Source organism: Diabrotica virgifera, chromosome 9 (genome assembly GCF_917563875.1).
Source record: "Diabrotica virgifera virgifera chromosome 9, PGI_DIABVI_V3a".
NCBI lineage: Eukaryota > Metazoa > Arthropoda > Insecta > Coleoptera > Chrysomelidae > Diabrotica > Diabrotica virgifera.
Window position 1 is genome coordinate 209450187 of NC_065451.1, and position 25475 is coordinate 209475661.

At 33.1% G+C, this 25475-nt stretch overlaps 1 protein-coding gene across 2 annotated transcripts in view; it reads right to left on the reverse strand.

Annotated features, from left to right (window-relative positions):
* Positions 1-1177: 1177 nt before the first annotated feature.
* LOC114327638 (thioredoxin reductase 1, mitochondrial) overlaps positions 1178-25475 on the reverse strand; it is a 55434-nt gene continuing 31136 nt past the window's right edge. For both annotated transcript variants that reach the window (XM_050662375.1, XM_050662374.1), the window contains exons 4-7: positions 24044-24421; positions 16493-16739; positions 11937-12295; positions 1178-1517 (exon numbers count right to left, since the gene is read on the reverse strand). In XM_050662375.1, the coding sequence (XP_050518332.1) occupies positions 1388-1517; positions 11937-12295; positions 16493-16739; positions 24044-24421 (1114 nt within the window). In that variant the 3' untranslated portion in view covers positions 1178-1387. The remainder of the gene's footprint in view (positions 1518-11936; positions 12296-16492; positions 16740-24043; positions 24422-25475) is intronic.

Here is a 25475-nt window from a genome sequence, read left to right on the forward strand (position 1 = left end):
GAATGTGTGTACTGATTTTCAGCCTTAGTAAATGGATTTAATTACCTTCGTAGGAAAGCAACTTTGATACCCTCTCAGTAACCCCTGTTCTACGTTTCGCTTGACCGACCGCAGTATGTTTCTCTACACAATCACAGTAATCAACTGTGAAAAATTTAGCTTTAGTAAATTCAAAGAGATTTTTCAGCGCTGCCTCTCCGTCTATCATTTATATTTTCAACTTCTTTAATTTGTTCAACATGAATTGTTATGCTTTCTTGGCGCTGTTGGGCTTTTGTAATTACCATAAATTGTATCTTTTTTGTGCTTAGGGAGTCAGTTTTCTTCACTGACTTCTACCACCCTATACTTTTATTCCCGTAATTAGTTCTTCTAGTGCTTCCTGGATGATTTCCTCTGAATACAAATTGGACAAAGTAGCAGACAGGACACAGCCCTGCCTGACGCCCCTCTCAATCTGTACTTATTTCAAAAGATGTTCTCTTTTACCACTGCGATCTGATTATAGTAGATAGCGCTAATGATGGGAGGATAAATGTTCCGTTGGTGGTTAACGGAATCAATTAACTTAAATTAAAATAAGTGTAAAAACAACAACTTGTCAATAATATATTTATTTGTGTCGGTAAAATAGCGTGAATATTTCTCGAAAGAGGGTTTGTTATTCTTTGCGAGTGTGGTGATGTGTCCGCGCCGGATGCCCGCTGTGACTATATTGAAAAAAAACACATGTCTGTGGTTTTACGTTGAAGACTAATTTATCGACATAAACAGGCTGGTCCTTTATCTGATGTTTTAAAAGCTGAAAACATTTCTGTCAAGAAGCGTTCTCGAATGCATTCAAAAAGTGATTCATTGACGTAAGGTCTGATAAGGTAACTATTTAATGGGGAATTTTTAAACCGAGACTGAATAGGCCATTACCATCTGGTTTCGTATAAAAAGAATTGTAAATGACCCATAATATTTTCGTTTAGAAAAGAAAGTTAATATTTAAAATTAGCAATTAAAAAAATAATAAATGAAACGTGTGGCTATATAAAGAATGGGACATACAGAAAGCATATTTATTACAATATTTGTAAAAATTTTGAACACTTTCTGAATACAACATATTTTTTATTATGTTCCCAAAATGGAAACGTGGGCGTTTAAAAGGTTAAGGGAAACAACAATAAAAATAATAAGAATTATTTATTTTCATTCACGATCAACGATACAATATCGTTTTAACAGAGTTTATAGGATTTTAAATCAAAAATCTAATTTCAACAGTTTCTGGGGTGCGACAAGGTGTTTATTTTACTAATACAAAAGTGATGGATGACCTTAACTAGGCTGTACATATACAAAAATAAAAATATTTGGAAATGAGTATTTTTTTTCTTTAACTGCAGCATGACGCAGGGTTGGGGTCTTTGCCTGATCGTTTTGTGACATTGATTCTCGTGAATTCTTCTGCTATGGTTGGATGAATGCCTACAGTTTCCATTAAATCCTTTACTGTTAAATTTAATCTGAAAATGAAGAAACACATTTATAGTTTTAATCTTTTATCAGGAAATAGAAAAAAATTACTAAAACTATTAAGTAATCAGCATGTCGTCTATAGACCAGTGGCGGATCCATGGGGGGTGTCATGACCCCCCCCCCCTCCAGACGAATATAAATATTTCAATAATCCTAAAAAAAGAAAAACCGAGAGCTGTCAAACAAAAAAAAATGTAGGCCATTCAAAAAATAATTGAAAACCCACTTATCCTAGGGGTGGTAAGACTAAGTGACCTTGCATCAGAAAAAAGTAAATCACCCTCCAGATCCATGACACCCCCAAAAAATTTCTGGATCCGCCACTGCTATAGGTAGACTATCTGAAAAGACCATAAAGAAAAAATTAGCAATTTATATAAAGGAGAAAATCGGAGTAAACCAAGTTGAATCGGGTTTATGTCTTAGCGTAGTAAACAAAAACAATTAAAAAAAAGTACAAAAAAAAATAAATATATACAAAAAAAAATTTACATCCAAAACAGTGTATTTTTAGATAGTAGTATATTATATTGTTATGTACATATATTTAGAGTTAGAAATACAGAAAAAATTCCTCTATTGAAAAAAAAATGTTTATTTTTAAAATAAAATGTCTGGCTAATTGGCTCAGCCAAGGCCATCAAATTCACACACAAAAAAAAAAGAAAAGAATGGGAATGAACTGAGTAACTGAGATATAATAATATACTTCATAGAACAGAAGCTACTACGGATATGTCAAAACAGCATAAAAACGTTGGATAAACAGAATAACAAAGTGGAGCCTGATAGAAGGAAGAGAGGCAAACCCCGAAGACCTTTCAAAGATGAAGTGGACGAATCAATGGAAAGAATAAATCTGCAGGAAGGGGACTGGCAAAACAGAAACAACTGGAGAGAATTATTGAGTGAAGTGAAAACTGGAAATCCTTAAGCGCTTTTTTCCTCGAAAGCGGTGCCGACAAACTGCGACCGTAACACTGCGATGAATGACGTCATAAAAATGTACCATCAAAAATAATAGCGGTGGTTTACAAGGATGCGTTGGAAGCCACCGCTTGTTGAGTTTGGACATTCCATTACCGCAGTGAAGAACCTTGAATTTTTCACCGTAATCTGACGTAATTCATCGCAGTGCTACGGTCGCAGTTTGTCGGTGCCGCTTTCGAGGAAACCAGCGCTTTAGTATACTACCCCAGGCTGTAGGTGAAAAATAGGTCGATTTCAGGATATAATTCAGGAATTTTTGAAACCTATCAGGTGTTGCAAAGGACGATGCCAGGAATAACTTCTACTAAAATGTAACCAAAAATATGGTGCGCTTTTTTTTCTATTGCGATTTTCAATTGTTAAATTTGCAATTTTTAATGATTTTTAATTTTGCAGCTTAGGATATTGATTTTAGAGAAAAACTTTTTAATAGAAAGTTGTAGTAAATTAAAAAACCTACAATTTGAGCTATGATAAGTTTAATTTCGTTAACTGGTTATTGCAAAACAGCCTGCGAAAGGTCCAAAATGGCCGTTTTTTACAATTGCATTATTTATTGTACGAATAATTTTTTTTTATTTTTTAAAGCTTTAAAATAAAGATCATTCAATTCCAGACATAAAAAAATTGTAAAGCCAGATTAACGAATTTGTTGCTTAGATATTATAAATTGTTTATCCCAAGAGGTCAAATGTCGAAGGCTATAATTTTTGAAAAAAAAAATCGTAGAGAATTGGTGAAACATCTACTCTCCTTCTAAAGAGTTATGTTTTCATATTCTGATGTAAATAAAAGCGTAAAACATTTTTAAACCTCTAATTTTTGAGTTTAAAAATAAGGGGGCAAATTTCGTTATAAACATTTAGAGCTGAAGCGGCCCTGTACATCCTATGAGTTTTTAACTTACAGATTATTGTTGCTGAAGATGTAACAAAGATTTATAAAAAAATAAAAAATTTCTACGACCAACCGAAGCCGAGATAATTTTTGGGTTTGAAAATAAGGGGGCAAATTTCGTTAAAAACATTTAGAGCTGAAGCGGCCCTGTACATCCTATGAGTTCTAACTTACAGATTATTGTTGCTGAAGTCAAATCGAAGATTTATAAAAAAATAAAAATTTTCTACAACCAACTGAAGCCGAGATAATTGTTTTTTTTTATTAAGTCGTAGTGCATTTATTTATAACAATTAAGAAATTATTTTACAGTCATTGACTAAAGAAAGATTTATATTATCTTAAAATAAAAATTATTATAAAATATAATTACATTTAATTATTAAAAATTATTTTTAAAATCGGTGCTTTTGCGAGCGGCCGAATTTTGCAATTCGCCCGGCTCGCTTCAAATCCGCGCGGTCGAAAAATTTTTACGTAACTTGTATTAAATTTTGACAGAAAACAATTTAATAATATTATCATTATAATATAGTCTATTTACCACTGTATTTGTTTTTCTTGATAAACTTTTATATATGAAATTTCATTTCTGAAAAAATAATATTACAAAAATGATACATATATATGAAATATATAAGTATATTTTTAATTTTTTCATTGTTATATAAATATAATAATAATAATGTTACTTCTTACTATAATATACAATATAAAACTTTTTCTTCTTGTAGTGACTATTCTTTTTGGATTTCACATATAAAAGTTTATCAAGAAAAACAAATAGAGTGGTAAATAGACTGTATATTATAATGGTGATATTATTAAATTGTTTTCTGTCAAAATTTAATACAAGTTACGTAAAAATTTTCCGAGCGCGCGGATTTGAAGCGAGCCGGGCGATTTGCAAAATTCGGCCGCTTGCAAAAGCACCGATTTAAAAAATAATTTTTAATAATTAAATATAATTATATTTTATAATAATTTTTATTTTAAGACAACATAAGTCTTTCTTTAGCCAATGACTGTAAAATAATTTCTTAATTGTTATAAATAAAGGCACTACGATTTAAGAAAAAAAAAAAACAATTATATCGGCTTCGGTTAGTTGTAGAAAATTTTAATTTTTTTATAAATCTTCGTTTTGTCTTCAGCAACAATAATCTGTAAGTTAGAAACTCATAGGATGTACAGGGCCGCTTCAGCTCTAAATGTTTATAACGAAATTTGCCCCCTTATTTTCAAACCCAAAAATTATCTCAGCTTCAGTTGGTCGTAGAAATTTTTTATTTTTTTAAAAATCTTCGTTTCATCTTCAGCAACAATAATCTGTAAGTTAAAAACTCATAGGATGTACAGGGCCGCTTCAGCTCTAAATGTTTTTAACGAAATTTGCCCCCTTATTTTCAAACCCAAAAATTAGAGGTTTAAAAATGTTTTACGCATTTATTTACATCAGAATATGAAAACATAATTCTTTAGAAGGAGATTGGATGTTTCACTAACTCTCTACGATTTTTTTTTCAAAAAGTTATAGCCTTCGACATTTGACCTCTTGGGATAAACAATTTATAATATCTAAGCAACAAATTCGTTAATCTGGCTTTACAATTTTTTTTATGTTTGGAATTGAAAGATCTTTATTTTAAAGCTTTAAAAAGTAAAAAAAAATTATTCGTACAATAAATAATGCAATTGTAAAAAACGGCCATTTTGGACCTTTCGCAGGCTGTTTTGCAATAACCAATTAACGAAATTAAACTTACCATAGCTCAAATTGTAGGTTTTTTAATTTACTACAACTTTCTATTAAAAAGTTTTTCTTTAAAATCAATATCCTAAGCTGCAAAATTAAAAATCATTAAAAATTGCAAATTTAACAAATGAAAATCGCAATAGAAAAAAAGCGCACAATATTTTTGGTTACATTTTAGTAGAAGTTATTCCTGGCATCGTCCTTTACAACACCTGATAGGTTTCAAAAATTCCTGAATTATATCACGTTTTTTCACCCACAGCCTGGGGTATACAGGGTGTTAGTAAATAAGTATGAAAAACTTTAAGGGGTAATTCTACATGAAAAAATAATGACAGTTGGCTTGATAAACGTATGTCCGCAAATGCTTCGTTTCCTAGATACCGGGTGTTAAATTTTTTTTTCAAACTGCGAATTTTTTTATTGCTCTAAGACTGGATTGGATTTCAAGAGGTAGTTAATGCGCATTTTTTGGCAAACAAATAACAATTTTATATTCATCATTGGCGCGCCTTTTTTAAACAAAAAAAATAGTACGCCACTGAGATATTTCAAATTAAAAACTATTTTTGTATTCCACGTTTAATTTATGATAAAGAACCTTTCTTGTCTTTTTTTCGTATGGTCAAAAACATAAAACATCTTTGCGCATATTTTTCATTTCGTAATACATTATCAAGAACTCTCCAATATAATAATGCCAAACTAGAACAATTTTTTTTTTGAAGTTATACTTCTTTAGGCGCGATTGAGAGTAAAATTTCATAATACTGCGCGCATGCGCACACAGACAGTATGGCGTCTAGTTGCTAAATCTTTCTAGTTATGTATAAATATATCAGTGCAAAAAAGGTGTGAAAAGAATATATTAGTGTTTTTAGTAAATATATTTATTATAATTTTTGTTTCTTTGGATTTGTCTTCCTCGGGAATAAGATATTTTATAATAATAGTAAGTATATTATTTAAAGTATTTTTGTATTAAATTTGTCAGTATGTATGAGAAATCTTGTAACCTGTCAAAGCAAAAGGGAGATAGCGCAGTGGTAGAGCGTGTGACTGGAGATCAAGAGGTCCCGGGTTCAAATCCCGGACGATTCATATATCGTCGGCTTACTGCCAAAACCAACCAACTCCACTTTTCAAAGTTTTGAGAAATCCACCTTTAAAACTTTAATTTAAAATGAAAAATCGTCTGAATTTAAAAAATAATTTAATAACTGAAAAATATGTTGCATTTATTATTCAAAAATATATTTCATTTTTTAAATTCAGACGATTTTACATTTTAAATTAAAGTTTAAAAGGTAGACTTCCCAAAATTTAAAAAGTGGAGTTAGTTGGTTTTGGCAGTAAGCCGACGATATTTTTTATATTTTTGGTATCGTTTTAATAAAATTTTTTTAAAAGTGGTAGGTAAAGAAAGTTAGTTTAATATTTAAATAAAATACAAATAACCTGTTAAGTATATCAATTTCGTTGAAATCATAATAATAGAAGTATAACTTCTTACGTGCGTACAAAGTACACACACATTCTTTTTTTTTTATGGCATAGACTTGGGTGTCATTTAGCCAGTCACAACTTTTTTTGTTTTCTGTTCATACATAAGGAAGGCAATGAGGTCCTTAGAGTTCCATAGCAAACTCTTCTACAGCTCTCTACTGAGTTCAAAAGCTGGCCGCTATGGACTGTCCAAGTTGCTCACCACATTTTCCATTATGTATCTTCTTCTTCTTCTTTTTTCATATGTACATAATATACCAAATTATCAGGATTAATAAGTTTAGAGGTTAATTTTAGTTTCACAGATAAATTTCATTAAACAATCATATATATGTTCTTGCTGTTCAGAGACAATAGATAGGATATTCTTGCTGTTCAGAGACAATAGATAGGATACATTGAAAGGTGAAAAAACATTACATTTTATTAAATCTTGGATTAAATTATACGTGCATGGAATATATTTTGCGCACTCAAAGAAAGTATGATTTAAGTCACCCACCTTCTGACATTCTGTACAAAGATTTGAATCAAAAACTTTAATTCTTGCTAGATGTAGAGGGAAACATGCATGTCCAAACTTCATTCTAATTAATGTTGTTATATATCTTCGAGGTACTACATAATTTTTAAACCAATATATATTTGGAACAGAAGGTTGAATCAGGGAATACTGAGATTTGGATTGTTTACAAAGATCTCGCCATGATTGACTCCACTGATTTTTAACTCGATGCTTAATAGTGTTAACTAAGTCAGATATGCAAAACTTACGATTATGTGAAGTACCATATTCAATAGCTTTTTTAGCCAAACTATCAACATATTCATTATGCGTTAGTTCTATATGAGCCTTAACCCATAAAAAGTTCACTCTTCTTTTATTTTTATGAATTTCAAAAAGGATTTTCTTAATTAGTAGGATATAAATATTTGAATTGTTATTGGGAAAATCTATAGTTTGAATAGCAAGAAGAACAGAGAGTGAATCGGAAATAATTGTTGCAGATATATCTTCTGATTCTTTAAAATATTGCAGAGCCTCATAAATTGCTATGGCTTCAGCAGTGAAGATAGAAAAATCATGGCCTAACTTAAATATTTTTTCTGTTTTAGTAGCAGGTATGAAAAAGGCACATCCAGTGCCAACTAACGTCTTAGGTCTTAGATGCATCTGTATATATATTTATAGAATCTGGCTAAGTATCTAAAAATGTTCTTAAGATGTTAGAGCTAATATTACTGTTTTCATGGTAACTTGGTTTTACTAATTTAACTGTATGTAAAAAATAATGAAAATCTTTAAGTCCAAAACTATCAATCATGTTAAAATCACAGTCAAAATTTAACAGATCTCGAAAAGCCTCGCAAAGTGGAGGAGAGTTCTTTAGCTTCCAGTATTTATTAGTTAAATCCGCTACATTCAGCTTGTTAATATTTTGGTAAAGACCGATATTTAGGTAACGAATTTTCATTAAAAATTTCTGGCTGAGATATTTCCTTCTATAATTGAGTGGAATTTCTAAAGCTTCTACATGTAAAGCTTTATTTGGAGTTGATTTCATAGCTCCCAAACAGATACGGAGTCCTAAGTTCTGTACAACGTCTACTTTGTTTAAAATATGTTTAGAAGCTGAGCCATATAGAATACTACCATAATCAATTATAGATCTAATATATGATCGATAGAAAAGCAAGGAAGTTTCAACATCAGCTCCCCACCAAATCCTTGAAACTGATTTAAGAAAATTTAGACCCTTATTACATCGATTTATCATAAAGTCAATATGTAATTTCCAAGTCAATTTACGATCCAAAATCATTCCCAAATACTTAATGGAAGAAGCAAATGCGTAGTCGTAGCCATTAAGTTTTTAAACTAGAACAATAACAGAAAATATTTCTAAAAAGATTTTAACATGTGTAAGGCTACAACAAATGTTCAAAATTATCTCCTTTAAAGGTAACAGAGTAATTTTATATTCACCATTGGCGCGCGTACGGGTAATGGCCCGAATTTAAAAAAAAAAAAAAAAAAATAGTACGCCACTTAGATATGTCAAATTAAAAATCATTTTTGAATTCCTCGTTCAATTTACGACAAAAAATCGTCGTTGTATTTTTTCATATGAGGCGCCGTTTTTATGCAAAAACATAAAATATCTTAACGTTTACAAAGTATTTGAAATAAAAAATCAAAAATGAATCATTATTTTCAATTTCGCTGCAACACGAAACTACAGCCGCATCATTATTCCAGTTCAATCAGAGAGTGCAGCAAGCACCTCTACCGATTTCGAAACTTATTAGTCTCTCATCAGGAGGCACACATGCTGCTCTCTCTGATCCAACCAAAACAAACCCCGGCGTGCAGTCACGGACAAGGGCGCCCATATAAAAATTTTTAGGGGGGGGCCAAACGTGAAGATGTTGCACATTACATTTTGTATATTTCGGATGACAATATATACAGTAGACGCTCTCTATAACGAACACGGATATAACGAGGTTTCGCTTATAACGAGGTGCATTAGGTGTCCCATGAAATTCCTATTGAACTATAACGCTCTATAACGAGGCATATTTGGTTATAACGAGGAAAATTTAAATCGAAGAATACTTGTTTTTACCTATTTTTAGCGTTGTAATGGTCATAAATAAATAAATGCCCCAACTACCTGTACATAGAAATGCCCAACATCTGTCTTATTATCGAGGCCAGTGCCGTAATAAACTCGGCCACCTGTAATAAACATCTGCCTGTTTATCGACCGATATTGAATACTACAGGAAATTTACAATTTATGGCGGCGAAGTCTCATATTGTTCACTGTTCAGGTTGACCATCGACATCTAATTAACTACGTAAGAGGCATCAAAACATTTCAATATTATTATTGTTTGATATAAAGAGATCCGCTTATAACGAAATTAGTCCACCATTTCAGTTCTCATTATAGAGGGAGTCTACTGTAGTTTAAACCACCTAAAAAACCTAGTTTGAACCCTGTTGTGAGAAATTATTCATACATTTAAACATTAGACCAAGTTTTTAAATGGAAATGTCATGGGTACCTCAAAAATTGCACCTCTCTTTAAAACCCGTTTGAAAAGAATACAATGCTTGCAAAGCCTTTCCTTCAACTTTGGCGAGCAGACTAACCATGAGTATGTGTCAAACCAAGTTTTTACTTTAAAATCTTAAAAAGGAGCCCCCTTTATTTTTGCAGATTTAGAATCCTTACGAAAAATAAGGCACACATATTCCAAACATTTTTAGAATCGTTGATAGATGGCGCAAATAAATCGCATTTTCCGAATATAGCGCCATCCGTCAACAATTCTAAAAAAGTTCGAATAAATGTTACTTATTTTTTGAGGAGGAAACTCAATCTGCAAGAAAAAACGGGGGTTCCTATTTAAGATTTTAAAGTTAACTCTCACCCCACCTCCAGAGTGTGGAATGAAAAATCCTGTTTGGTGTCATTCCATAGATTTTTGAAAAATATTAAACACATGTTTTTTAGTTTTTATTTGGAAGTATATGTCTCGAGATATTAGACCGTTTCTATAATTTTGCTATGGTATCACGATATACCGTTTTTTCCGATTATAGCGCTATGCATCCACAATTCGCAAAATGGCTCGAATAAAATTTGCTTATTTTTACAAGGAAAATCCAAATCTGCAACAAAAATTAGGGGTTCCATTTAAGATTTTAAAGTTACCCCCCGCTCCACACCCAGGGGTTGAAGTGGTGGACTTGTTTAGTGTCATCGCATAGATTTTTGAAAATTATTGAACACATATTTTTCAGTTTTTCGATCCGATGTTCATTTCGCGAATTATTTGACCTTTCCGCTACTTTTGGGACACCCTGTATATAACACTCATTCATCATGAAAGATCACCTGTTTTTCATTTAAATAAAATTGTTCTGTTCATCATAATACACACTTTAAAAATAATCTACTTACTAAAAAAATACTTATGCAAACTAAAATTTGACTATGTTCAATAAATTTCAAAAATTATTTTTCAGTATGAATTTATTTCGAAATATAAAATATAATTACTTTATACCAGTTCTCAAAGATTATCGGTCAGAGATCGGATTTCTTGCTGATATGGTTTTTTTTGCAGTATTATAAATGATTCATTTAATTGATAATTTTGGGTGTCGATTACAGTGTATATATGTTTCCCACGCTTCTAATCTCTTTCAATGTTTTCGTTAATAGCATACCTTGATTGTGGAAAATGTGTATTATGCACATTCTATATAGACCACTGTCGCAGACACAAAGATTTTCTTAAACTATTAATAACTATCCAATATGTGAATTTTTTTTTATTAATAAATATGTTGTTTCCAATTTATCTCTCAAAATTATCCAATAATTTTTTGACAAAAATACGTTTATGTAATATAAATTTAATTTTTGTTCTTTCCCGAAAAGCTAGGGGGGGCCACGCCCCCCCCTGCCCGTGTGTATGGGCGCCTATGGTCACGGATTGCAACGAACGAAATGGCAGGGATGCCCTAGCGGCAACTGCTATCAAAAAACTAAGTTTTCAATCTAATAGCACATAAAACAACATCCAAAAAATGTCATTCTACATCCCACCAGAATGAAAACAATGGGAACCTTCTCTGGTAACACCTCCGAGGCTTCTACAATTTGCAAGCCATAACGGATGCTGAGACTAAGGAAGATGAGGGAATTTTACAATTTATAATTCACGTCCCATCTGCTCAGCGCGGTAAAGTTCCAACGATTTTTTTTATTTGAAATAAGTTTCTATGCATATGGAATATACCTCGAATAATTTGTAAGCGTGAAGATGTTTTATTTTTTTTTGTATAAAAACGGCGCCGCATATGAAAAAAGACAAGAATGATTTTTTGTCGTAAATTGAACGAGGAATTCAAAAATCATTTTTAATTTGACGTCTCTCAGTGCGCTATAGAGCAAACTGTCATTATTTTTTCATGTAGAATTATCCCTTAAAGTTTTTCATACTTATTTACTAACACCCTGTATATGTATACTTACTGATGAACTGGGCAGGACACGTCGCCAGGATGAAGGATTCGAGATGGACACGAAAGCTAATGGAATGGATACCAAAAGATAAACGCAGTAGAGGAAAGCCACCTACACGACGGCCAGATGATATCAGGCTATATGGAAACAATTGGGGAAGAGCAATGTCCAGCAGTAGACGTAAATTGGTTGGATGATGATATACTTACTTGATTGCTGTGGCAAATCCTTGAATAATCTCCCCAGCGTTTGGTCCAATGAAGTGCAATCCTACAACTTTTTGATTACCCTCTCTATGGGCGACTACCTTTAAGTAACAATTGGCAATACTTTTCTGTGGAATAAAGAACTCAGTGGGCTTGTAATATCCGTGGTAGACTTCGATGTTGTCTTCACCGAATCGTTCAATGGCTGTTTCTTCGCTCAAGCCGACACAACCATACTCTAGGGGGCTGAATACTGTAGTGGCCACGTTTTCGTAATCCATAACTTGACTGGCGCCACCGAAAAGACGGCGAGCTAAGAAACGTCCGGCGAGGATGGCCACCGGGGTAAGTTCTGGCTTTTTCTGCAAGAAAAAATCAAATTCATTATTAAGAAAAATTATTGTACAGTTTTTTACTACAAAAATCAAGTGTCACTGTTGAAGTTTATAGACCATGCCGCATCTGTAAAAATATTAGTACATTTGGATGTTGAGAGGTGACTCATATTTTTTTGTAGAAATTGCTTGAAAATAACTCATATAATAATATTTGAGTTTTCCTCGTTCCTCCTACTCAAAAAGGACCGGAACATTATTTAAATAATCAAAATGTCAAAAAATGAAGGAAAAATTCGATTTTTTTCTTCGTTTTTTGATTATAACTTTAAAAGTATTCATTTCCCAGAAAAGTTGCAATGACATAAAGTTGCGTAATTAAATTTCCTACAATATAGAATTAATTAAGAATTTTAAAAATTGTCACCCTTGTTGCAAAATAGCAATAATTGCGAAAAAAACATAAAAACAAGTATTCGCATTTTACGTTTTTCGCAAAAAAAAACGACAAAGAAGGAAAAATGATCAAAACAACATCAAAAAACTAGCAGACAATTGTACCATGGGAATAACGATGACGACACAAGTACAGAAAAAGGATAACGATAATTCAAAAAAAGGACAAAAGAGAAAAAAAAATGAAAACCGGACAAAAACACAAGAGAACATGTCGAAAAGAACACTTACTTTTAGGAACATGGAATGTAAGAGGCACATATAGAGAAGGTAAACTTAAACATCTAGCGAGAGAAATCGAAAAGTTCCAATTTGACATAGTAGCCTTGCAGGAGACGAAACAGCTGGGAAATGATATATTAGAAATAGAAGATACAGTGTTTTTTAATAGCGGCGGAAAGAATAGAACATTAGGCACAGGTTTTATGCTACGAAAAGAACTAAAGGAAGCAATAGTAGAATTCAAACCAATATCAGATCGAATATGTAGTATCAGGATCAAGGGAAAATACCAAAAAATCACTCTCATAAATATTCACGCACCATCTGAAGAAAAAGATAATGATGTCAAAGAATCTTTTTACAGTGAACTAAATAGAACAATCGAAAGTATACCCAGATACGACATGAAAATTATTTTAGGCGACGCCTAAAAGAAAAGAAAAGAAATGTATAAATAAACCAATTCGGTTTGCAACAAAAAAAGAGCAAGAAACATATAGAGAAACAATGGAAAGGGAACTAAAAAAGATACAAATAGAAGAACAAACGGAGAACAACTGGGAAATCATAAAGCAAGTAATGAACAAAGCAGCAAAAGAATGTAATAAACAAGAGATTAAAAAGAGGAAGGAGTGGTTCGACATAGAGTGCCAAAAAGAAATAGAACTAAGACAATCATTAAGGATGGAAATGATCAAGAAAGAAACAACAGAGACGCATGATAGATATATAGAACAAAGACAAAAAGTAAAGATGTTGTTGAGAGAAAAGAAGAGAAAACACTTAGATAATAAGCTAAAAGAAATAGAAGAGAACTACAGAAATAAAGAAATAAAAAACCTGTATCAAGGTGCCAGAAACGAGAAAAGAGGATACCAGCAAAAACCCATATTCGTTAAAAACAAAGCTGGAGATAATATAAGCGGCGAAGCAGAAATAGTAGAGAGATGGAAAGAGTATTTTGACGAATTACTAAATGGCAAGAATAAGCCAAACCAAAATGAATCCATAGAAGCAGAGACAGAAAATGAACAGTTAGAAGAAATAATTAGAAATCTTAAAAACAACAAATGCCCTGGAAGCGATAACATAACAGCAGAGATGATGAAATATGGTGGAAAATTGCTGAATGATTGGATACACAAAATCATAAAAGATATATGGTTAAAAGAACGAATACCAGAGGACTGGAAGGAAGCAATTATCTGCCCATTACATAAAAAAGGCGACAAAACAGAATGCAGTAATTACAGAGGAATAGCTTTACTAAATACCGTATACAAAATCCTAGGAAAATCAATAAAAGACAAACTTGAAAAAGAAGCTGAAAATATAATAGGCGAATATCAGTGCGGATTTAGAAGAGGGAGAAGCACAACGGACCAAGTATTCGTAATCAGAGAATTACAAGCAGAAAGCTATGAACACAACCTACCAACGATAGCACTATTCATCGACTTCCAACAAGCATACGATAGAATAAAGAGGAAGAAATTAAAAGAGGCGCTTGAGGAATTGGGAGTTAGCAGAAAGCTACGTAACATGATACATCTCACTCTGGAGAATACAGAAAACAGAGTCAAAATAAACAATCAATCATCAGAAAAATTTATAGTAAACGAAGGATTAAGACAGGGCGATCCTCTGTCATCTTTACTCTTCAACTTATGCCTAGAAAAAATAATGCGAGAAGCAAAAATCAATAGAGAAGGACTCATATATCAAAGAAGACACCAAGTTTTGGCGTTTGCGGATGATGTGGTGTTACTGGCAAGAGGAAAAAAAGAGCTACAGGAGATGGTACAGAGAATAGTAAAAGCAGCGAAGAAAATGGGACTATATATAAATCCAACTAAAACAAAATGTATGGAGTGGACAGATGGTCAGTTTAGGAATGGTCAAAAGTTTAAAGTAGAAGTAGAAGAAGGAACATCATACGAATTCGAAATGGTAGAAAGATTTACATACCTAGGGGCAATAATATCACGTAAACCTATCATTAAAGAAGAAATACAAGCTAGAATAATGGCAGGCAATAGAAGTGTACATGCGCTTAATGTAATGTTGAAAAGCAAGTTTCTATCAAGAAGGGCAAAAGTACAGCTATACAAAACAACTATACAGCCAATAGTAACATACTGCAGTGAGACATGGACAATGACAAAAAATGAACAAAATTTACTGGAGATCTGGGAAAGGAAAATACTAAGGAAGATATATGGAGGAAAAATAAGGGACGGTTTATGGATAAGAAGATCAAATGATGAGTTAAAACAATTATACAACCAACCTAATATAATAGGAGTGATAAAGGCTCAGAGACTCAGATGGCGAGGTCACATTGAAAGGATGCCAAACACGAGGACTCCAAAGAAGGTACTAAACTACACTATAACTTCAAGAAAGAGAAGAGGAAGGCCGAAAAATAGATGGAAGCAAGACGTCGAAAAAGATTTGGAAAGAATGGGGCTAGAGGGCCAAAAAAGAAAAATGAGTGACAGGAAGGAATGGAGGAAAATCACATATCAAGCCAGAGAAACATAAAGAAACGTGAAAATGAAGAAAGAAAAAAAAACAAACTTTTCAAGCCATGGGCCTCTAAGGCCTTTAGTGCTATTGTATATATATTGTTTTTTTTATGTTTTTTTCGCAATTATTGCTATTTTGCAACAAGGGTCACTATTTTTAAAATGATTAACCAATTCTATATTGTAGGAAATCTAATTACGTAACTTTTATGTTAGTACAACTTTTCTCGGAAATGAATACTTTTAAAGTTATAATTAAAAAACGAAGAAAAAATCGACTTTACCTTCATTTTTTGACATTTTGATTATTTAAACAATGTTCCGGACCTTTTTGAGTGGGAGGATAACTCAAATATTATTATGTGAGTTATTTTCAAGCAATTTCTGCAAAACAATTTGAGTCACCTCTCAACGTCCATCTCAAAACAGATGCGCCCTGGACTAAGACGGCACCGTGAGCCATCCGCCAGTCCAAGCAGATGAAGGTGCCGTCGGAGTCTGCAGGTGATCATACTGACCACCAATAGCATCTTCTACAATCTAGAAGAAGCAGTTGGGCTGTGAGAGTTTTGGATGGCCCCACTATGTGGAGCCTAGCCCGTCTCAAACCTCCACAACTGGCCCAGGAGTCCTGGAACCTTCGCAGAAGGAGCTTCCTGAGACTATCCCGAGCAGTACTGAAGGGCACCCCAATCACAGGTTCGGGTCACACAGGCAGAGTGGATGAGCCCCGTCATGCCAGGGCGTCAGCCCGTTCGTTGCCTTCCACACCTGTGTGTCCTGGTACCCATACCAACCTTACCCTGTTGGTCAGACCAACATCATCCATCCATAAGTTAAATTAATCGAGACAAATAAATTAAGTAAATAAATTATTTCACTATGCTAATGTTTTGGTAACGCTGTGGGTTTCTGACGTCAGAAATCTTGAATGGCATAACCACATTTTTGTAGTAAAAAAAACATACTGAATTATTGATTGTGGTTACTAATTTATAGTGTTACATGATTTACTTACATATAAAACATCTCCTACGGCATAAATATTGGGTACGTTGGTCTGTTCGTTGACCACATCAATCTTTTCTCCATCTCCAGCAACTTTGACGCCGGCGTTTTCTAAATGTAGCTCTTTCGTCAGAGCCCTTCTGCCGATGGCAAAAAGAACCGTGTCGAAAATGTCTGAGGCGGTTTCTCCTTTATCGTTCTTATACGCAACGTGTAATCTGCCGTCATCGCCTTTTTTTATTTCAGTGGGGACGGTTCTGAAAAATAAAATTGTTTTTAATTGAAATAAGTCATAATTCCCAATAAATATAGTAGATGTCACTATTTTAATGGATCAAACGAGTAAAAATCACACAGTTATAAATCGGGATTGTAAGGTGGATATTTTAAGACACCCCCTTCGTATGCCAAGGTAAATATTCTTTCTTCTTCTTTAGGCCATTTCTATCCAACTTTGGACAGAGGCCTTCCCCACATCTTCCCATTTCCGTTTGTCTTTGACTGCGCTTTTCCAGTTAGTTCCTGTATCTTTTACAATATCGTCCTTACATCGCATCTGAGGTCTTCCTCTTCTTCCTGTCCACGGTCTCCAGTTTTGTAGTTCAGCATTCCATCTTTTATCTTCCTGTCTTGCATTGTGGCCCGCAAATCTCCATTTTTCTACGAGCTTGCAAAAATGTCTACTTTCTCGCACGCATTTTAGTTTAGAAAGTTTCACTTTTCCGTACGCGTGTTACTTTTCCGCACGCGGTTTTTACTTTTCCGCACGCGTGTTAATTTAGATATGTTAATATGGCCTTAAAGTAATTATAATACATGCAATAAACTAATATTTAGATATTATTTACTAATTTATTTCAAATATATCTTATTGTGTTCCTGTTTTAATGAAATTAACGCGACAATTCGATGAAATAAAATTATTTTGACATAATATTCGAAAGTCAAATCGGTAGACAATAACAGTCGTTTTGAATCATCGTCATGGAAACCAAGATCGTCGTCATGCTAACTAATTATATTGAAAGTTTGGTTTTGACAAGCTTGTCAAAGAATTAATTTGTGTATGTATTTTCACTAGTAATACCACTAGAGGTCAAATTATTTCCGGAAATTTTTTTGAGATCATGAATATTTTGAAAATTTCCCGAGTCGCAGACGAGGGAAATTTTCTAAAAATATTCATGATCAAAAAAAAATTTCAGCCAGTTTTTATCGAGATGCGGCTTCTTTTTTAATATATTTACATAAAAATTTTATGGGGGTTTTGTTCCTTTAAACCCCCCAAATGTTTGTGTACGTTCCAATTAAACTATTATTGTAGTATCATTAGTTAAACACGGTGTTTTTAAAACTTTTTTGCCTCTTAGACTTTTTTTGATAAGTCACATTTTATTGAGATGTGGCTTTTTTTGAAAATATACCTAAAAGTGTAAATTATAAATAAATTTTCAGATCATTAACAGGTCTCCATAATCGTACTTAACCATATACAAATATGTGGTGGATTCGACAAATATTCAAAATATCTCGATAAACATCGGCTTATCGAAAAAGTACTAAGAGGCAAAAAAGTTTTAAAAACGTTGTCTTAAACTAATGGTGCCACAATAATAATTTAATTGGAACGTACACAAAAGTTTGGGGGGTTTAAGGGAACAAAACCCCCATAAAATTTTTATGGGGTGCACAAATTTGACTTTAATATTTTTTTAAGATGATGCTGCGATAAGAATGCTACATGTCTATTTTCAATAAAAAATCTCTAAGAGTTTTCGATATATGAAAAAAAATAGATTTTCATTTTGTAACTTCAAAGGGCTGTAACTTTTTTTGTGTGCACTATTGTATATAGGTAAGTGAGGTTCAATCAATCTATTTTTGACCCCAGAATCTGTGGTATAATTTATGACCAATCTTTTCGGGACACCCTGTATATTCGTCAACAACCTCAATATTGACATTATTTATATTTATATTTATTCTGTCGTTTGTATTTGTCACGGCTTTGGTTTTACTCATGTTCATTTTTTAATCCTATCTTCTCTGATGCGTGTTGAGTCAGCATTGTGGCTAGTTCTTCTTGGTTGGTTGTAATAAGGACAACATCATCGCAATATCTGAGGTGATGAGATTGTTCCCGTTTATGTTGACACCCATGTCTTCCCATTCCAGTTGTTTAAAGACGTCTTCCAGGGCTAAGGTGAAGAGTTTTGGGGATATTACATCTCCTTGTCTTACGACTCTACGTATTTCTATGATATTAGTTTTGTTTGTTGTATTTTCCCATTCGACTGTCATAGTTTTATAGATGTTATGTAAGAGTTGCCTGTAAAGGGATCTGTAAATATAGACTGTGTGAATCATGAGAAGTTAGGAATTTTTCTGCAAATGAAACGACCCAAAAAGCCAATTTTTCTTTGTTCTCCTAATTTCCACTTAGCGCATGCACATTCAGGTGACTTCTAAAATGTTGTTTCGTTTTTATTTTGAGACTGCACATTCTCTCGAAAAAAAAATCGTCTATGTACGAGTCCATTGTATAACCATGAAGATAAACATTTTTTACAATTTAGAGGTACTTAAATTTTACACAACTATGTCATTAGCAGTGATATTATTACCTTTATCTAAATGTTTACGACACATGTGACTACTTGAAAATGTTACAGATTGTTTAAACAAAAGCGCCGATTGAAACAATTCGAGTGGGTTGTAATTTTTTTATCCACTTTAAGGTAATTAGCTATTCTGCGATAGGTATGTGAAAACAAACGAAATGCGTACTCACAACCAAGTAATTACCAGCAAAAATAAATTTATTTGTGTTTAAATTGTGACGATAATATAATAATTTTATCGTCTGTCTAGAGCAGGGGTCACCAAAAAGATTCCCAATGAGGATCCGTTTCGAAAACCTATAACACTTCCGGGGTCCGGATTTAATGCTACCTGTGTCTGTTTGTTCTAATTCGATTTCTTTTTTCTTTGCGGATTCTTGTTAAAAATTATCCCCTATAAACAAATCAGAAGGGTGCCTAGCAAAATTTTTGGGCCGAAATTATTTAACAATTTTTTTGTAACAAAACCAAAAAATCAGCTTTTTGCCCACGAAAATAGGTTTTTAGCATTTTTGGGTCATCCTACACAAAAAAGATCTTTTCATTTTTCTCAAAAATTGATAGATTTCGAGTTTTAACCGATTTAAAATCCGAAAATTGCGAAAATTAGCATTTTTGAAGCTTCAACACTCATGTGTAAATTATTATTTTTGCGGTTGTGAAGTGCCTAAAATGAAGTTTAAACATTCAATTTCAAGATTCTGATGCGTAATCGGGGCTTATTTCAATTTAGACCGTTATTTTTATTGGCTTATTTAACTAGCACATTGAAAATAATTAAATTAATAAATAAATAAATGATTAAAAAAACTATGTTAATAATAAATTATAAAATTTTAATAAATTCAAGTATTTGTTGGGAATTTTTCGCATAAGTATGTATAATATGTATAAAAGCGACAGAGACGCACGATAAAGTGTGACAGAGACGCACGATAAAGGGCGACGCGCGGCAGCTTTAAAGTCGAATGGAGGGGCATAATTAACAATTAAAAAACAACGGTCTATATTGAGATAAGCCCCGACTACGCATAAGAATCTTGAAATTAAATGTATAAACTTCAATTTAGGCACATGGCAACCTGAAATCTAATAATTTACATAATGAGTTTTCAAGCCTCAAAAATGCGTATTTTCGCATTTTTCAGATTTTAAATCGCTTAGAATTCGAAAACTTTTGAGAAAAATGACAAGAGACCTTTTTTGTTTAAGGTACTAGTACACTTTAGAAGACCAAAAATAATCATCTTTTTCAAGAATTTTTTTCTCAGAATCTTTATTAAAAATGAACATAAAACTTTTTACATATTAATAACTAACTCTTAGAAAGAAAAAAATATATCTTTTTTCATGTATGCTTGTTCAATACTATTGTAGAGGGTGCAGAAGTCGAGGCCTTGAAAAATGACGGCGGACAGTTAATCTCAGGATTAGGATATCTGAAAGAAAAAAATCGTACTGCATTTGAAAAAGGAAGGTTTCTTTCTTACGTGACAATTTGACCAAAAAATAAAAATTTTTTAATCATGAAAAAGTGAAGAAAATCGGCCGATTTTTTCACTATCGGTGGTAAATTGTCACGTAAGAAACCTTCCTTTTTCAAATGCCGTACGATTTTTTTCTATAAGATATCCCAATCCTGAGATTAACTGTCCGCCATCGGAACTGTTTTTTTTTGAGGCCTCGACTTTTGCGCCCTCTACAATATTAGTCTACGTGTATAAATGAAAAAAGATATATTTTTTGTATTCTCCAAGAGTTAGATATTAATGTGTAAACAGTTTTATGTTCAAAATAAAAATGTATGCATTTTTAGTTTTATGTTCATTTTTAATAAAGGTTCTGAGGAAAAAAATGTTGAAAAAATGCTTATTTTTGGTCTTTTAAAGTGTAGTAGTGCCTTAAGAGTACCTAAAAAACTAGAAATACTTCTGATTTGTTTAAAGGGGACATTTAAAAAAAAAAGAAACCGAATAAGAACATTTTTCATTCAGGAGCGGCCTCACAACATATATGGAAAGGAAAACTAATAATATCTGATTGTTTTTGGTCATTGTTTGAAGTGAGTTTAGTGCAACTGATTTTCATTAGGGAGTTGAGATATTCATCTGTTAGCTGAGATCTGTACCGATTTTTAATAAAGTTCATTCTTGGTAAAGCGGCTTCGCACACATAAGTTGAGCCAAACATAGTACGCAATTTCATGGCCAAACATTTTCAAAATTGCTACACCTTTTATTCTGAATTTAATTTCGGTCCGCACAAAACTAGCCCACAGTCCGGATGCGGACCGCGGTCCGCTAATTGGTGACCCCTGGTCTAGAGTACGCCAATGTATCAAGCAAAACGTGTTTGTATACCATCTTTGACACTATAAAAGGCGAAACGGAAAACCATTTGATCATTCTCGGTGCGTTGAACTAAGAATAATCAACAATAGACTAAGAGCCGCTATAGGTGAAAATTCTTAATCATTTTAGGCACGACGGGACCCTATAACTTAAATAGTAGAACCTAAAAGAAAAGGTTTGAACATTGTGCCGTCACTTTTCAGTGGCACATGCGTTTACAGTGGCGCATCAAACTTTCCACTTATAGACGGGATAAATAAATTTAAAGGTACCCTCCCTTAATAACAGAATTCAATTTTTTTTATTTTTTTAAGTTCTATGTGATTAACACATAAGATTCAGCGTAATTTTAACCCACCACCCCCTTCCCCCGCCATCAAAAACTTCATTTTTCGTTTTTATTTTTTTTGCTGGGATGCAATCAATTTTAAGACTTCAAAAAATTCACACGCATAGTTGAGGCTTTTATAAAACATATCTATTTTTTACAGACCCGTAGGTAGAGTGTACTTAACCTCAAAAAATTTAAAAAATTTTTTTTTTTGAAAAAAGCGTATAACTTTTTTTGGGGAATAGCTGCAGGTCTAATTTTTTCTTAATCTTGTGTGTTTTATCAAACACTATATTTCTAATTTTTTTTAGATTTTTCCGCCACCTTCAAGAATCCGAAAAACTGCTTTTTGGCGGGTTTTGGGGGATTTTCCCTATTTTATAGACTTCATAATATATCAAATCAATTTCGATTTTATAGGATATATGTAACTTAAAGTAAGTGAGTCCTTTAGAATATTTAAAAGTGGGAGAAACACGTTCAAACCCCCCAAAACCCCCTTAAAAAACAGTTTTTTGGATTTTTGAAGGTGACCAGCGTTACAGAAAAATCTGAAAAAATTTAAAAATATAGTGTTTGATAAAATACACAAGACTAAGAAAAAATTAGATCTGTAGCTATCCCCAAAAAAAAGATATATTTTTTTCCAAAAAAAAAATTTTTTTTAGTTTTTTGAGGTTATGTAAACATAACCTACAGGTCTATAAAAAATAGACGTTTTTTTATAAAAGCCTTAACTATGCGTGTGAATTTTTTGAAATTTTAAAATTGATTGCATCCCACCAAAAAAAAAAAAAATAAAATCGAAAAATAAAGTTTTTGATGGTGGGGGCAGGGGGAAGGGGGTGGTGGGTTAAAATTACGATGAATCTTATGTCTCAATCACATAGAACTTAAATAAATGAAAAAAATTGAATCCTGGTAGTGAGGGAAGGTATTTTTTAATTTATGTATCCCGTCCATAAGTGGCAAGTTTGATGCGCCACTGTCGACGCATGTGCCACTGAAAAGTGACGGCACAGTGTTCAAACCTTTTCTTTTAGGTTCTACTATTTAGGTTATAGGGTCCCGTCGTGCCTAAAATGATTAAGAAATTTCACCTATAGCGGCTCTTAGTCTACAAGGTATAATCGATGAGTTAAGTATATCCCGACCATAATCCGAACCCCATGGACTTGAATCACACTACGAAGCCATCTAGAATACGCCGACGATATCTGTCCATTAGGACAAAGGTTCCAAGATGTGGCTGACCAATTGAAAACATTTTCCACTGAAGGAAATAAAATTAATAGGTTCGAGAATCCACATTAATGAAACCAAATCCATGAGAATAAATGCAAGAAACAACATACTATTTACTACTAACAACATGCAGATTGAACATGTGGAAAATTTTACATATCTTGGAAGTATCATAACAAAAAGCGGAGGTACAGAGAATGATATTCGTATGAAGTTACGAAAAGCTCAACAAGCATTCAGCATGCTCAACCCTGTTTAGAGTAGTATACCACAAAGCCAGTAAAGGCCAGTATACTACAAAGATGAAGATCCGAATATTCCAGTCAAATGTCATATCTGTTCTACTCTACAGATGTGAAACCTGGAAAGTGACAAAAACATTTAACAGACAATGCAGGTCTTTCTTCTTCCTTCTTGTATGTAGACTTTAAAGCCTGTTTCTTCTTCAATATTATCCTCCTAAACTGTTTAAATTATCGCACCATCTTTTTCTTGGTCTGCATATACTTCTTCGTACATTTGATGACTTATCTAGTGCTATTCATACTATCCTATCCTCTGTCATTCTACTAATGTGTTCGTTCCACACCTGTTTCCGTTTTGTCTCCTGTTAATAAACGCATACGAAGAATTGTTCGTATTTTCTGGCCTAACATGATCTAACCAAAGAGGGTAAAAAATAAAATAAAGTTCAAAAAGTCGGGTTGGATCGGTCACACCACACCACCATGCCTCCAGTATTGTAAAGACTGCCCTAGAGTGGCACACTCAAGGAAAAAGAAAAAGAGGTCACCCACACCCGGCACAAACTTGGAGAAAATCCATCATCGAAGATTTAAGAGCTCAAGGAAAGTCTTAGAATGAGGTCAAGGAAAGCCTTAGCGCACAATAGAACTGAAGATGGGGCGTTTTCACTGAAGCTCTATACTCCACTTAGTGATTCAAGAACTAAAGAATGTAGCCTAACAACATTTTTCGTAAATTTGATATTATAAACAACAAAAATGACTCACCTGGGTAAGAATTTGACTCCTTTCTCTTTCATCTCCGCTTGTATCACATTGGCCATCTGTTGGTCGAAGCCTCTGAGGATAATCGACCTCACCATGATGGTAGCGTCATAACCTAGACCGTTCAAAAACCCGGCGCACTCCAAACCGATGTATCCGGCACCTACGACTAGAGTCTTTCCTGGAGGTTTTTCTAAACTGAAGATATCGTCGCTGCTGATTCCGTATTCTACTGCACCTGGTATGTCTGGGTATCTGGGTCTGCCGCCGACCGCTATGATGATGTTCTTGCCTGTGAGTGTCTTGTCGCCCTTTTTCGTTTGGGCGTGGATGGTGTGTGGGTCTACGAATGTACCTAGACCGTTGATGTATTCAACAGATCTGGAAAAATCGAAAAAATAATAAAAGAAAACTTGAAAGAATCATATACACAGTTAACACGTTCAATACTGACGTCACTGATCCGTGTCGCGGCAGCAGGGTTATTTCTTTTTAAACATTTTGTTTTAAACATGTTTTAAATATTTGTTTATGTTTAAAACAGTTTTTGTTTAAAACACGTTTAAAACACTTAAATTAAACAAGCGGTTTTTGAAGTTATACTTCTTTACGATCGAGAGTGAAATTTTATAATGTCGGGCGCATGCGCACACAGACAGTATGTATTTCGTTGCTAATCTTTCAAGATATGTATGTATCAGCGCTGTCAGCGCAAATAAGTAATATTATATCATATAAAAGCATATATTAGTGTTCTTAGTAAATGTATTATTTATTATAATCTTTGTGTCTTAAGATTTGTTGTCCTCGGGAATAATATATTTTATAATAATAGTAAGTATATTTGAAGTATTTTTGTATACCTCACTTGGTCTATTAAATTTGTCAGTATGTATGAGAAATCTAGTAACCTGTCAAAGCAAAGGGCATATAGCTCAGCGGTAGAGCGTGTGACCGGAGATCAAGAGGTCCCGGGTTCAAATCCCTGACGATTCATATTCTTTTTTTATATTTTTGGTATCGTTTTAACAAAAATGTTTTAAAAGTGATAGGTAAAGAAAGTTAGTTTAATATTTAAATAAAATACAAATAACCTGTTAAGTATATTAATTTCGTTGAAATCATAATAATAGAAGTATAACTACTTACGTGCGTACAAAGTACACACATTCCTTTTTTTTTCATTTTCTTTATTAAAATAATAAATATGAAAAAAATTCTCAAAGACATTATAGGTACGAACTTTTTAACATACATATTATTTATTTATTAATAACCGGAACTTAACAAAAATTGGAAAACTTAAGCAGCTTTGACATTGCCTAGCCGATTACGTAGTTTGGAATGGTAAACCGTATGTTGAGGAGAAGAGTCTTTCTATGTTGGCTGACGATGCATTAGCTATGTGGAGCTGTTGAGCAAGTTCCAATGCTGT